The sequence below is a fragment of the Aureobasidium pullulans genome (assembly GCF_000721785.1).
Source record: "Aureobasidium pullulans EXF-150 unplaced genomic scaffold scaffold_28, whole genome shotgun sequence".
In the NCBI taxonomy this organism is placed as follows: domain Eukaryota; kingdom Fungi; phylum Ascomycota; class Dothideomycetes; order Dothideales; family Saccotheciaceae; genus Aureobasidium; species Aureobasidium pullulans.
The window spans coordinates 286,288-298,926 of record NW_021941048.1 but is presented as its reverse complement, the minus strand read 5'-3'; the positions used below and the strand labels follow the sequence as shown (position 1 = coordinate 298,926).

Below are 12,639 nucleotides of genomic sequence, written 5' to 3'. Positions count from 1 at the left end.
CTGCAGACTGTTGTGAACCCTTCGTCTTCTCTGACTCGCATGCTGTTGTCGTTGACTACCAATTACCAATATCGGCAGGGCTGAGATATACAACGAGGGGCTCTCCTGTCAAGCAAGGGAAGACTATGGATGAAGGATGAGCAGGGTTTGCCAAGCGTATATATCGTGTTCGTATCAGAACGTATCGCGAGAACCACAGAACGACACATGAAAGTCAATTGCTCTGTCTGGTAGACCGTTCGGCAGGTAAAGGTTAGTAGAACAAGCTGGAATGGTATGCAAGCAGCCGGCATGACGGCGAATCCAAGCCGGATAGCCAGGCATCCATGAGCCGTACTTGAATGATAAGATGAAGGTGATTCGCGCGAAAAGGCGCCAACGGATAGACGGCGGCAGTTTGGGAAATGGTCGCGGTGGAGATGGGGAAACGAGAGATTGGCTTGTTATAGCTGAACGGGGGCGATTGATTTTAATAATGGTACTTTGTACTTTGATGGTGCGTGTCGCAGAAGTAGAGGACGAGAGATTTATCGGAATTCTGGCAAGGGCCAAGATATGGTTCTCTAATGAGACAAATTCGGCTAGAAGAGAGCTTGGAGACGCGTCCCGGCGGTTGAGGAAAGAGGAGAGCTCGGGGGAGCAATTGGTGGGGATACTCTGGGCAACTGCCTTGTCAGGAACAACAAAACGATACACAAGTGCAAGACGGAGGCAGGAGCAACGGAGGTTTTGCAAGAAGATCAAGAGTCGCAAGGAGATTTGGAGGCAGGATGACGATGATTGCAGTGGCCGCCGGTGGATTCTTTTTTAAGTGGCATCGCGAAACGACCGTGGTCTGTGTTGCTTGCCGTCGATAAGTGCGGCCACTGCGGGCTGTATGTTTTGTAGAAAGACCGTGCACTTCAGCGCAGTAACTAGCGCCTCACGCCATCTGCCCTGGCCGTGTCTGTCCCTCCTCTCGTTGTCCTCCTCCGTTCAGCGTCCATACACGCATCAGTTCAACTTTTCTCTTCTCTTCGACCTCTGTCGCCCATTAGCTGTTGCTTTTCTTGTTGCTGAAACATTGCTGCCGCGCTTCGAAGCCATCTTGATTGATTGTCTGCGAGCCCCGTCTTGTTTGGTTGATTGCCCGCCGTTCTTCTTGCGTCGTGCCTGCCAACCTCGTCGCTCAACCACCTTCCCTGCACACCATCGGCTCCAGACTCGCTTCACCGCACGTCGACTCCACCCCGTCGCCGTCGCTCTTGACCGTTTGGCCAACGCAACCTCCGACCTGTTTCTACTTTACTCCATGATTGTCTGAGGGATTCGTGTCCGCCCCCGGCCGGACCTGTGTGTGGCTCGTCAACCGATTCCAATCCAACTCAATTCCCAAGGTATGCACCTCGCTGCTTCTTCTGACCGCCTTTCGTCACATGCCGTCTGTGTGCCTGCCTGTCTGCCATGCCTTGCGAGCTGTCCTGGATGGCTTGTCCTCCGACGCTCATCAGCATCATCCATGCTCGCACTCGCACAACAAAGGCACCGCACCCAAACAGCGCATGGCTGTTGGACACAACGTCCGCCAACACGACACACATACACATCAATTGGCTCCACTACCACTCTCCCTACCGCATCTACCCCACTGTTACTTGACACTGCTACCTGTTATCAAGTTGGACCTTGCTGACTCCCTTCTCCCCAGTCTCGAAACACTACCAATCGCTAATATTACTTCGTAATTGACTCGCCTCTACTGTCAACCGTCTCATTATCCATTCAAGCGCCTTTCGCGTCGCGTTAGCCCATGGCGGAAGTACTATCTCCTCTGCCCTCGCCGCCCAGCTCCATCAGCTCTATCAACATGCTGCACTCGCGTCCTTCGTCTTCGGACGCATACCAAGCCAACCATCAGAGAGTTGGCTCCACCCCGAGGAGCAACTACCGCAGCTCGCCCTCGACCACTCCAGTGCAGCCGTATGCTTTCCAAGCTACTCCTCACCTGAGACAAGAATCTCGCACCATCTCAGCCCCTTCGAATGTGCCCCAGGCCCAACAAAAGGGTCACAAAAGCACCGGCTCCACCTCGACCACCTCTTCGGCTGATCTCACTACAAAGACTCCGCCGCTGAGCCCTGGAAAGGACGCTTTCATCAACCTCTCCTCCAACATTCCCGACCTTTCATTGACGTCGTTTGAAACAACGCCAAAATCTTCTCCCAACAGATATCGCCGAACACCTCAGCGCGCCGATTCCAACCACTCGCTACAACAAAAGGGTCCCTCGCCTGCGTCATCAGCTGACAATCTCCTGACACCTCCCGCTCCTCAGCTGATACGCACCTCGAGCGATGATCTTACTGTCACAAAGTCCAGCACATCCGAGTCGGCAAAGAGATATCGCCGACGAAGCTTGAACAGCTTGGAGATGAGCAAACTTGAAGACGGCAACCAACGCCCCTCTTCGCAAGGCAATGCCACCATCCGACCTGTTTCGTTCCATTCGCGGACTAGCAGCGGAGATAGCACTGGTCGACGAGTACCGCCCTCTTCCACCCCTCCTGTAAGTTATTCTCCAACTCCGTCTACCGGTACCAGAGCTAACGATCCCAGGCCGAGTCGGGCAGAATCTCTCCTGCTGCCGCTGGCAGTCCCGTAAAACTCCCCATTCGTGGCAGTGCTACTAACCCCTCTCCTCTTTCAAAGTCGCCCATTACTGGCACACCCCAGTCTCCGGAAGAAGAGACACCAAGGCGCGTAGCTGCGGGTCGACCTCAAAGCCCGGCTGCTCAGCAACTTGCTCATCTCTCGGCCAATGATCTGAACAGAGGAATGAGGTCACGTCTAAGACGAGCCTTCTCGTTTGGCGCTGCCCAAGAGATGCGAAGATCAAGTGAGAACTTGCCTCCTCAAGGACCCATTAACCCCCTCGACGAGATGGATCCTGAGCAAGCTGCCATCGCCAGACAACAAGAAGCTGCCGGAATCGGCTCAAGCATTTACACCGGCCAAGGCGGCTTCACTGGCTCTACAGACAACTTGTCCATTTCCTCAACTGCTTCATCTGCATCCATGATGCTCCGTAAGATGGGCAAGGGTATGAAGAAGGGAGGTCGCTCGATCAAGGGTCTGTTCAGGCCCAAGTCTGTCATTGGAGTTCCTGCTGCCGATGGGCCCATCCAGCCCAGCATGGCTCAGGTGTCGATGGTGACGGTCGAGGCCGAGAGACAGAAAGTCAACGTGAACGCACACCCTGCCGAACAACCCGCTGGAGGGACTGGATTCCCTAAGCTGGAGAAGAACTCGATTGAGACTGCACGCAAGTCCATGGACGGTCGTAATGACTCCATGCGCAAGAGCATTGTAGGAAATGACGCCGAACGAGCAGAAGTCCTGGCTGCAGTCAAAAAGGGTATATTAAAGCGCGCTGGAACTGGTTCACCCATTGCTTCACCAGATCTTCGCCCTCGCGATGGCACTCTTTCTACCGACTCGCACAGTCCGGTATCCAGTATTCCCAACACACCCCGAGATGAGCGTGGTTCGCGAAGCATGTCCTCCACCACCAGCGACTACTTCAACAACCGCCTCGGTGTTTCGGCAGCTAAGAGCATGCCTAGCACTCCTCAAGGAGGTTCGCGTAACATCAGCTTCAGCCCTCGCATCCAATTTTATGATGCCTGGTCAGCTTCTGACTATGATCGCCGTGGAGACATTGCAACATGCAATCGCCTGACCCCAATGCTCGCCCAGCAGATCAAGGAGGAGCTCAACACTTTCAAAATGGTAAGCTTTGTCAATCCAAACCACTGCCACTCTACAATACTAACAACATCTGCAGGAGATGGAGGTGCACGAGCTATCCAAGCCTCACACGCATTTTTTCTAATCATGACCGGACTTTGAATGCAGCATACTCAGCGTCACACCGAAAGGAATAAAGGGAACTCTTCACATTGTATTATGGCGTAACTAGGGAGTTCGATCGGGGATTTGGCCAGTTGCATGCTTTGGTGCTCGCCGGCGTTTCTCTCCAGGAAATTCTTCATCTCTTCACCCACCACGAAGGTCCCTCTTGTCTTTTTGCCTACATCCACTTCTTGGCAGCGTTTAGTCAGTCGCTTCTTGTTTTCACCTTTTCTTTTTGTCATGATCGGGGAAAGCACTCATTGTTGTTGTTGTTGTTGTTTTGACGGTTTTCGGAGTACATTCGTTTTTACACTCCCGGATGAACCCTTGGAGGGAAGATCTTTGTTTTTGTGAAAGATACATTTGAGCGAAAGAGAAGAGAGTATGCAAAGCAGAGAGGACTGTTCGTGGCCTTCGTTTCGTTTTCTTTACTATCTGGACGGCGCATCTTGGTTCGGTCTCAAAGTTACTGATTCAACTGTTCATAATCCCAATTGCCCTTACCAGTGCTACCGGCAACTTGCCTTCCCTTGCGTGTCTGTTCCAGCATTCTTTGTGACAGTTTGATTCCAAATCATGAGCATGAACATGTTGACCAGCTCTGCATATGCGACAAGCACAGCATATGAACAGCTGCGTCTTTGGAAACTTGGTTGACAGCTCTACGAACCATGGACCTGAAAATGCTGACACCGGTCAAGGAAACACTCCGAGCTTGATAATGATGCGAAGCATGGTCACCAGCATCGAGTGTAAATTGCATCTGCGTGCTTACTAGAATACAAGGATCCCCTTGCCTGTACCATCTCAGCTTCCGATACACGCAAGCCTGTACGAAAAAAGAAGGTTGTATCTGGTTATGTAGGTACCGAAGTCACTTTTCATCTTGTCTCTCGTTCTCAATTCAACAAGTCATCATCCGCGGAAGATGAAACTACTACAATTGTGGAGGATCGAAGCAAGGATCTCCGACAGCTGAATACAACCTGGCGTAGGAGAGGAGCTGGAATTCAAGTCACACAACGAGAAAATCTGTTTGAAGCTGCCTGTTTAGGGTAACACAGCTGATTTCTGCTAGAGCTGGTGCTGCGTGGCATGCCATTACCAAAAACGTGCCTGTTCCTTGGCCACCCTGTTCACTATCCTGATTCCTGACCCTTGTCCATTTCCTGCAGCCTCTGTGGCTGCAAATACTCGGGTGTGAATTGAGGCTCTGTGAACGGCAACACAGGCCCAACGAAATGGATTGGGATCTGAGGTGCGGGAAACAGCGGTGACCCAAGTCACTGGGACTGTTGATCCATGTCGACAAGGTGCAAGAAGGTGATACAAACCATGCTTGTTGTCTTGTCTGCTGCAGCAACGGAGGTGCAAGTTGAATTGCTCGGAGCGAGCGAAATCATCGGTTGAGCAGCACGCTGTTCATCCTTTCCTGCAAGTGCAAAGCCACACATTTTCCAATTGTCACGATCGGTCCGCAGCGGGAAGGATTTCCAAGGACAAGAAACACAAAATGCTTGTTCTTCACATGTTCCATTGTGTTTTCCATGGCGCAGGTGAATTGAAGTGGGTGCTCCAGCTGGGGGCGGCCTGTTCCTCTGGGGTCACCCGTTTTGCAATCCCACGTCATGGACGGCTCCGTTTGTCATGATACTTTTATTCGCGGCCGCAGCACACTAAAAGTCAGAAGATATTTTGATCATCGTCAGCACAACGGGCGCGGTTTTGGCTTGAGTGCAAAGAGGTTTAAGCTTGAAAATTCCAGGTGCCTTGGCTTCCTTTAAAGCCGAGGAGATGCGAGTCGAGAGAACTGTCAACCCTGAGCCTTTTCGCTGCCTCGCAACACCTCATAGGCTGGATTTCTCCAAATCATGAAGTCAGGGAAAGGGACCTCGATCACCGCAAGTAACATCGTCAGTGATGTTGGATCTTATGCAGGTCGAGAGGATCCCGCTGCGATGCTGAAACGGACTTTGATTCCGCATGGACCTGTTCTTGGACATCCATTTCGTTCCGACGCGCGGCCGGTATGCAGTGCATATATTGTCATGACAATTACGCCTGAATTATCCCTGAGTATGCAGCTTTCCAGCAAATCTTGCTCTCGTCCTGTCATCAGCATAGGCGTCGGCCGATTTCTAGGACCGTTCACTTCTGGTCCGACAATCGACGGTGCGGGAGATGCAGGACAGACTCCCTGATTTGGATGGTCCGGAAGACGTTTGTGTCGATTGGAACGTCCTTTCTGGCTTCCTAAACTCAAATGCCGTCAAGACCTTTGTGATCTGCAAGGCCCGATCTCTATCTCCGCAACCCCCCGGGTCATGAGCTCCACACATGAGGCTCATGGTTTGCGCATGATGCTGCAGGTCGACATCTTTTACGATGACCACTTTGCTCGGTGGTGACGGCCTTGCCACATTTGTAGAAGCCGGTACGTGCGATAGCCCAAAACAATTTTTTGATCGACATATAAGGCACTCTTCTTCCTTTTCACCGGATGTTAAAATCAAATTGGTGTCTTTGTCCATTTCGTATATATTTGGTCAGATCTTCATCACCCTCTTCGTGACTTCTCTTCCCATACCGCACCACAATCGATCGACTCTCCACACCAAGAACTCATTCGACTTTAATCAAACCACCGACAACATTTCAGCTGCAATCGGCTTTTCTGGTCCCAATATGGCCGCTATTCTCCTCAGCTGTCTAGGCCTAACGACTTCCAAGCTCAGAGCCAAGCAGAGAGCGAAGAAGGAACGCGAGCAAGAGTACGAAGAGAATTTCGATATTTTGAAGGAGCAAAACGCAAACCGCGTCCGACAACTCTCCAATCAAGGATCATACCAAGGATCAATGGACGGCAGGACCCTCTATGGTGACGGCGTTACTGATCACGCACCGGAGATGCAACAGCACCACTCAAGAAATGGTTCGACTGCACAACCCACTGCAGCCGCGCCCGCACCGCCAAAATACGATGACATCGTCGAAGAAACGGCGTCGAGACATTCAGGATGAGCAAGCCTGACTCTTCGTCGGACACGAATCTCTTTTTCATCATTACGAATCAAACACGACGAACAACGAACACGAATTCATCAACAAGTATCTGCAAGCTTCTTCCACTCTAAGAACATAGCAACGCCGCTTCCGGAAATGCGGAACTTTGACGCAGCATTTACACAACAATTACACGTCCTTCTTCGGAAGTGCCACCGAACCCCGACACATTGTTGTCACGATTGGCAACGTACCTCGTCATAGGTCGGTTCGTCTTTTCCGGTCATCTGCATGCTACACTGCGCAGTGGTAGACCTTCTCGAGCGAGACTCTGGCAGCCCATCAGACCTGTTCGGTAGCCAGTATCAGGCATGGGCAATGTGGATCAAGGGAGTCATGTGGTGTCAGCATATAGCATTTTGTAAGCTAGGAGTTATTCTGTGGGTTCTTTTCATCTCATTCTTGTCAACAAATCTCAAAGTAACATATTTCTTTCTCCGCAAATCGCATCTTTTACACGCATGTCATGCTTTGAGCTATGTATTATACCCTATGGCACGGCACGGTGCAATACAGCTGATGTTACTGACAAAGTCTCTGTGTGGTATGGCCGTCTGCTGGAGACCAGCAATCGTTGGACAAACTTGTGAGGCCAATATACTGGCCCAGAGTCCGGTAACTTCAACGTCAACAAGCTCTTCTCGTTTTCAGGCATTGCCAACCACGACAAGCAAGATATCAATACATCAAAGAACAGGTCTTGATGGTTGGTCTGACTTATTCTATATGAGAGCAGGTTACAGCTCTTAAGTGCTTGGATTCCTTCAGCACTCGTCTTCTCTGCAATCCGACAAGTCCAACTGTCCACCACCATGGCTGAACTTAGAGCACCACACCTACCCAATGAGGTCTACCTTCATATCGCCAATCATCTTGCAGCATGCTCCGAGGATCATGAACTTTTCGGTCTACGCCTCATCAGCCAGATCTTCACTCAAGGTGTTGACGACCACTTTCTCCGTGTTTACTACGCCAATCGCATGTGTCCGGCCACACTTGAAGGTCTTCGCATACTTCGCTACATGTTCCAGGACCTTACCCTGGCTTCTTCCACCCAGAAGCTGACAATGGATGAATACATTGGAATTGGTTGCGTCGATATGGTTGCTTACGTGAAATCGATTCGGGACATACTGCAAGCCAAAGTTGGTGTTGAGAACAAGACGACTCTGACTGTCCGTTCGGACGGTGTTTCTAATTACCTAAGGATGAGAATGTTGGTTCGCATAATTCATGCGATGTGTGATTTAGTTATGAACAGCTTAAACAGTGCAATTGACAGGTTAGAGTTCGATATGGATGCTCCCTGTTCGATGTTGGAGTTCGACATGTATGAATCGGAAAGAGGCAGTGCACTATATGACCCGTATATTGTCAGCCTATCTGCCTAGCTCTTCAACGAACTTCTGCATTCTAAAGGACCCGGTCGACTCGATATTCTACTCCGTTTGCATGGCAACGTCGACGAGACCGTCATGACCATGACAGTCAAATACACCAGAGCAGACCGCCGGTTCGAGTGCCTTGCACCACTCGCCATGGACCACTACACGGGTCTACTGGCACTTGTATGAGTTCATTTTTATCACTGCCATATTGCTGAACTGGACATACGCAATTGCTGCGTGGACTTCTCGTGGCTCAAATCGTTTGTTCGCTACAGCAGTACGACGTTGAGAAGCGTGGTATTGGAGAACATCAGAATGATCGAGGTTAACGGCAGGTTCTCTGAACTCCAGGCGGCTCTTCTTGATCTCTCGGGCCTTCAACACGTCCGATTCAACATGCTGCATGATGACCAGTCTTCCAGGATTATCTTTATGGAAGTGTTCGAGATGCACGAAGGTGGCGGTTCAGAAAGGATGCGCGACTTCATTGAGGCTGCCGATTTCAGTCTGGCTGCTACTCCTGACTCTACTGGTACGTGAGAGATACAAGCTCAGGCCTTGTGATGATGCCTCTGCCAATATTGAACTAAGTTAATGCTTTGCTGTTGCACCCGTCCCCTTTCTCTAAAGTCGGACTAGAACTTAGAAGGAATTGAAGGATCTTCTTTGGATCATTACTCATAGTTGATTGACTATGAGTTTACCAGATCTGTATTGACGCTGGTTGGGAGTTGTTTGTACTTGGGATGGGGTTTGCGGGTTTATCATCATTGTTCAGAAGGCAGGTACATGCACTAGTCAGGCACGACCGCAAAGTTTCTCTCACCCTTTCCTTCAGAACACTTTTCCACTAGCTCAGCCGCATGCACAAACATGAAAAGCCAAGAATCTTACCTTGAGGCACAACAATGAGCTCTAGCTTCCAATCCATAACAGAAGACTGTCATTTTCCATCTCCAAACACTACCTTATGATTCAACTAACGTGCTCCAGAAGCTCAGAGACTGTTCCGCCATATTTGCTGCATGGTTGTTCCTCAGATATAAGGTCACCAACCTTCCTCTGGATCAAGAATTGCCGCATAGAGTCTTAATGGTTGCGCCATGCAATTGCAGGCAACACGTTAAGACTTCGAGCCCTGATTCTACACGACGTGCAACTTTATCGTATGCGTACCCTGTACAATTCACCACCGGATGTCATGATGAATCAGATCAAGGCACTCCAGGAGTCCAGCTGGGAGAATAATCCAGAGGACTGAAAGCGTTTAAAGCACCTGTGATCTCCAGTCTGTCATTCTTTCGCAACATACATGTTTACTAGGATAAACTCCTCAACAAGCTGTGTTTAGACAAGAATCTGGTTCTAGCAGTTAACTGTGTGGCAGTTCCAGCTTCAAGTCAAGAGAGGATACGGAGGAAAGACAAGACAAATCATTTGGATTCGTTCTTCAAAGACAAGGATTGGTAGGTAGACCTACGATAGTCGTGCCCAGTTATCTCCGATACGCTTTTTGTGACAAAGATTGTCGTGTCTAAGCCACTCTGTTATCGCTAAAGTCTTGTAAGAAGATATGAAAGCGTTCGAATGACCGGATTCAGGGAAGGACTATGTGCGCTGTGATCGAGAACCCAGACGACGTCCCAGACAATTTCCCAGTGATCTCGGCATTCTCAAAACTCAGAAGCAACCAACAGATACCAACACGAGACACACACATAGACGTGAACGACACGAGACAGAATGATATAGAAAGAACAATTGCAAGATTCGTAATGCCTCGTGGCCCCGTCTAATGTGTAATAGCTGGGTCTAATTAAAACAGAAAAAAGGGGAAAAAGGAGATAAAAGAGGTAAGTCATGACCCAATCCAATGCCAGTCGGAAAATAAAAACGCCTCATTCATGTAATGCAAAACACGAAACGGAAATCGATGCTTCGAAAAAGTGGAAAAAGGTATCCGCTAACGCAAAGCGTTTATCATGTACAGAAGAAGAGAAGTGAAAAAGAGAAAAAAGACATTAAGGTGGTGCTATCCGGTTTGATGGTGAATAGTCGTTGTAGGAGGTGGGAATATCCTAGGATGTGAAGATACACACAAGGGCCACAAGGAGAGCCAGGAGGGTCTTGTCGGTGGTCAGCATTTGGCTCGACGATTGCGCGGTCCCACTTGCGCTGGCACTGGCACTAGCGACGCTACTGCTGCCCGATGCTGCGGCAGCTTGAACGCCTCCAGTGGTGGAGGATGCGGTGGCGGATGTACTCACTGTGGATGCTGCGCCGCTAGTGCTGGCGCTGGATGTTTTGCTCGAGCTTGAACCGGAGCCGGAGCTGCCAGAACCGGAAGATGTAGAGTTCGAGACAGTGACGGGAAGAGAACCCAGACGAGCACCGAGGTGTGCGATGACTGCCTCAGAGTCGCGAACGGTGATTGTTGCAGCACCATTGTTATCGAGGGCGACAGTCTGACCGCTTTGGTCCTGGGCGGTGCTGACAGAGCCAATGCTGTCACCTTCGAAGCTGAGACCGTTCCAGGTCACGTTGCTGACAGCATCAGCACCTCCAGCACTGAGGTATGAGAGGAATAGGGTCTGGCCGCTGTAGTCGGGGAGCGAGATCTGGAAGTCGATGCTGCCCTTGTCGGTAGCAGAGGTGTTGACCTGCTGAGCGTTGATGATGACCAATGAGGATAAATCGTCATTGGCATATCCAGCGTAGGCACGGACATAGGAATTCTCGGTGGCCAGGGGAGCAAGTCTGGTAGTACCGTTGCCCGAACCAATGAGCTGAGCCATGGCTGCCATGGCATAGTAGCTGGGACGGACATTGGCGGCCTCTCCATTGATGAAGATGGGCTGCCAAGGCGAGGAGTACGAGTTGTCGGTCATGTGCATCTCAACGGACGAGATGTTGAGAGTTGCACCGTAGCAGTAGAAGTTGAGGAACCACAGAGCAGCTCCGAAAGTGTTGCTGACATCCTTCAGTCCAATGGGACCGACGTTGGCCATCTCACGGAGGTTGTAAGGAATGCCGGTCGAGTGAGCGTATTCGATCTCTGTAGTCCAGTACTGGAACTGACTTTCGGTTCTGTCAAAGTCCATCATGATGTTGAGAGTGATGTCGTAAGTCGAGACTCCGACAAAGTAGAAGTAATCGTGCTGGTTCCATGAAGAGAGATAGGTAGTGCCGTTGTGGTCTTCGGAGATACCGGCGTCGACCATGTCCTTCAGGGTGAAAGTGGTCGAGATGGTCGAGGCCGTCTGGGCAGCCTCGAAGAAGTTGCAGTCCATTCCTCGCGGCTTCAGGACGTTGTTGCATACCGACTCAGCTCTTGCCAACCACTGCTGCGTGTAGATTTGACCGTTCCAAGTGCCGTTTCTCTGCAATTGCCAGCCTTGCAAATACAAATCGGGCTCGTTGCCAATCTCAAACGAGTAGAGCGAAGTGTTGTTGAGACCGTCGACAACGGCAGCAGCAGCTTCGTCAATGCGGTCGAGGTAATCGCCTTCATCGTAGGCCATGTTCAGCTGGAAAGTGATGGGCATGCCCTTGGGGAAACGCTCGAGAGCCTCTAGGTAGCCAGGTCCGAAAACCGAACCGTCTGCAGGAGTGGGCCCAGTCTCCTCTTGATTGGGGTTCTTGCCAAGGTTGAATGCATCGTAGGATGCATCCCATACCATGTGGTCGCCAGTGTTGCCGCCAAGTCTGAGATGCGGAGGTGCGCCGGAATAGTTTGTGAGATGTTGGAGGAGATTGATGGAAAGTTGATTAGGAGTGTCTTTGCCAGTGAATGAAAACAAGTTGGAAGGCTCGATACCGAGGCCAGCATAGGAAGGACTGAGAACTTGTGAAATGCCAGAAGCTGCAGGCGCGTTGGCGGCCGGTGTTAGGGAGATGGCGGCATGTGCGATAGTGAAGCACGAGGCCGATAGTAGTAGCGAATTGATAGCCATGATGTATGCGAATGTAGAATACCCAACAAACAAACGAAGGCGGCAAGGAAAGCAGAAAGCGACAGGAAGCAAGACTGCTCTATTCGATATCGAAAAGTCCAGAGAAGCATGCGGCGGCCGCCCTCTACAAAAGGCTTCCAAGTCCGGCTCTCCAATCTTGATCGTGATAGTGCACGTCCATTTTATGACGTATCTGGGGCTCAAACGCGTCTCTACCAGCCGTCTCCCACACTTTGGAGGCTGCAAAACGGTCAGTCGAGTGGAGTCAAGACCATCAATATTTCTTGTTAGCTAGGCGCCGCGCAACCAGGAAATCTCTAAGCGTCATATGGCCCTGATATCCC

At 50.6% G+C, this 12,639-nt stretch overlaps 4 protein-coding genes across 4 annotated transcripts; 3 read left to right on the top strand and 1 right to left on the bottom strand.

Moving 5' to 3' along the window:
• Positions 1 to 1,846: 1,846 nt before the first annotated feature.
• M438DRAFT_359239 (uncharacterized protein) lies at positions 1,847 to 3,871 on the top strand (the record flags this gene model as incomplete). The annotated part of the gene is made up of 3 exons (XM_029907321.1): positions 1,847 to 2,545; positions 2,596 to 3,768; positions 3,824 to 3,871. 3 exons carry the CDS (start codon positions 1,847 to 1,849, stop codon positions 3,869 to 3,871), a joined length of 1,920 nt encoding a protein of 639 aa, XP_029756241.1.
• Positions 3,872 to 6,443: 2,572 nt separating this feature from the next.
• On the top strand, positions 6,444 to 7,340 carry M438DRAFT_349296 (uncharacterized protein). Its single transcript, XM_029906363.1, has one exon. It carries the CDS (start codon positions 6,577 to 6,579, stop codon positions 6,910 to 6,912), a length of 336 nt encoding a protein of 111 aa, XP_029756240.1. The 5' UTR covers positions 6,444 to 6,576; the 3' UTR covers positions 6,913 to 7,340.
• A 426-nt stretch (positions 7,341 to 7,766) lies between these two features.
• On the top strand, positions 7,767 to 8,882 carry M438DRAFT_339353 (uncharacterized protein; the record flags this gene model as incomplete). Its single annotated transcript, XM_029904210.1, has 2 exons — positions 7,767 to 8,129; positions 8,757 to 8,882. 2 exons carry the CDS (start codon positions 7,767 to 7,769, stop codon positions 8,880 to 8,882), a joined length of 489 nt encoding a protein of 162 aa, XP_029756239.1.
• Positions 8,883 to 10,312: 1,430 nt separating this feature from the next.
• M438DRAFT_121534 (uncharacterized protein) lies at positions 10,313 to 12,596 on the bottom strand. The gene is made up of 2 exons (XM_029898749.1): positions 10,610 to 12,596; positions 10,313 to 10,468 (listed from the first exon to the last, which is right to left on the bottom strand). The coding sequence occupies exons 1-2, from the start codon at positions 12,293 to 12,295 to the stop codon at positions 10,421 to 10,423; spliced, it is 1,734 nt and encodes a 577-aa protein (XP_029756238.1). The 5' UTR covers positions 12,296 to 12,596; the 3' UTR covers positions 10,313 to 10,420.
• Between the last annotated feature and the right edge of the window lie 43 nt (positions 12,597 to 12,639).

What these genes read in the sequence shown, in the direction of transcription:
- M438DRAFT_349296 (XM_029906363.1), top strand. Translation starts at nt 6,577, where the DNA reads ATGGCCGCTATTCTCCTCAGCTGTCTAGGCCTAACGACTTCCAAGCTC.
- M438DRAFT_121534 (XM_029898749.1), bottom strand. Translation starts at nt 12,295, where the DNA reads ATGGCTATCAATTCGCTACTACTATCGGCCTCGTGCTTCACTATCGCA. An exon ending in CTAGCGGCGCAGCATCCACA is followed by an intron (nt 10,469 to 10,609) that starts GTGAGTACATCC and finishes ACCACCGACAAG; the next exon opens with ACCCTCCTGGCTCTCCTTGT.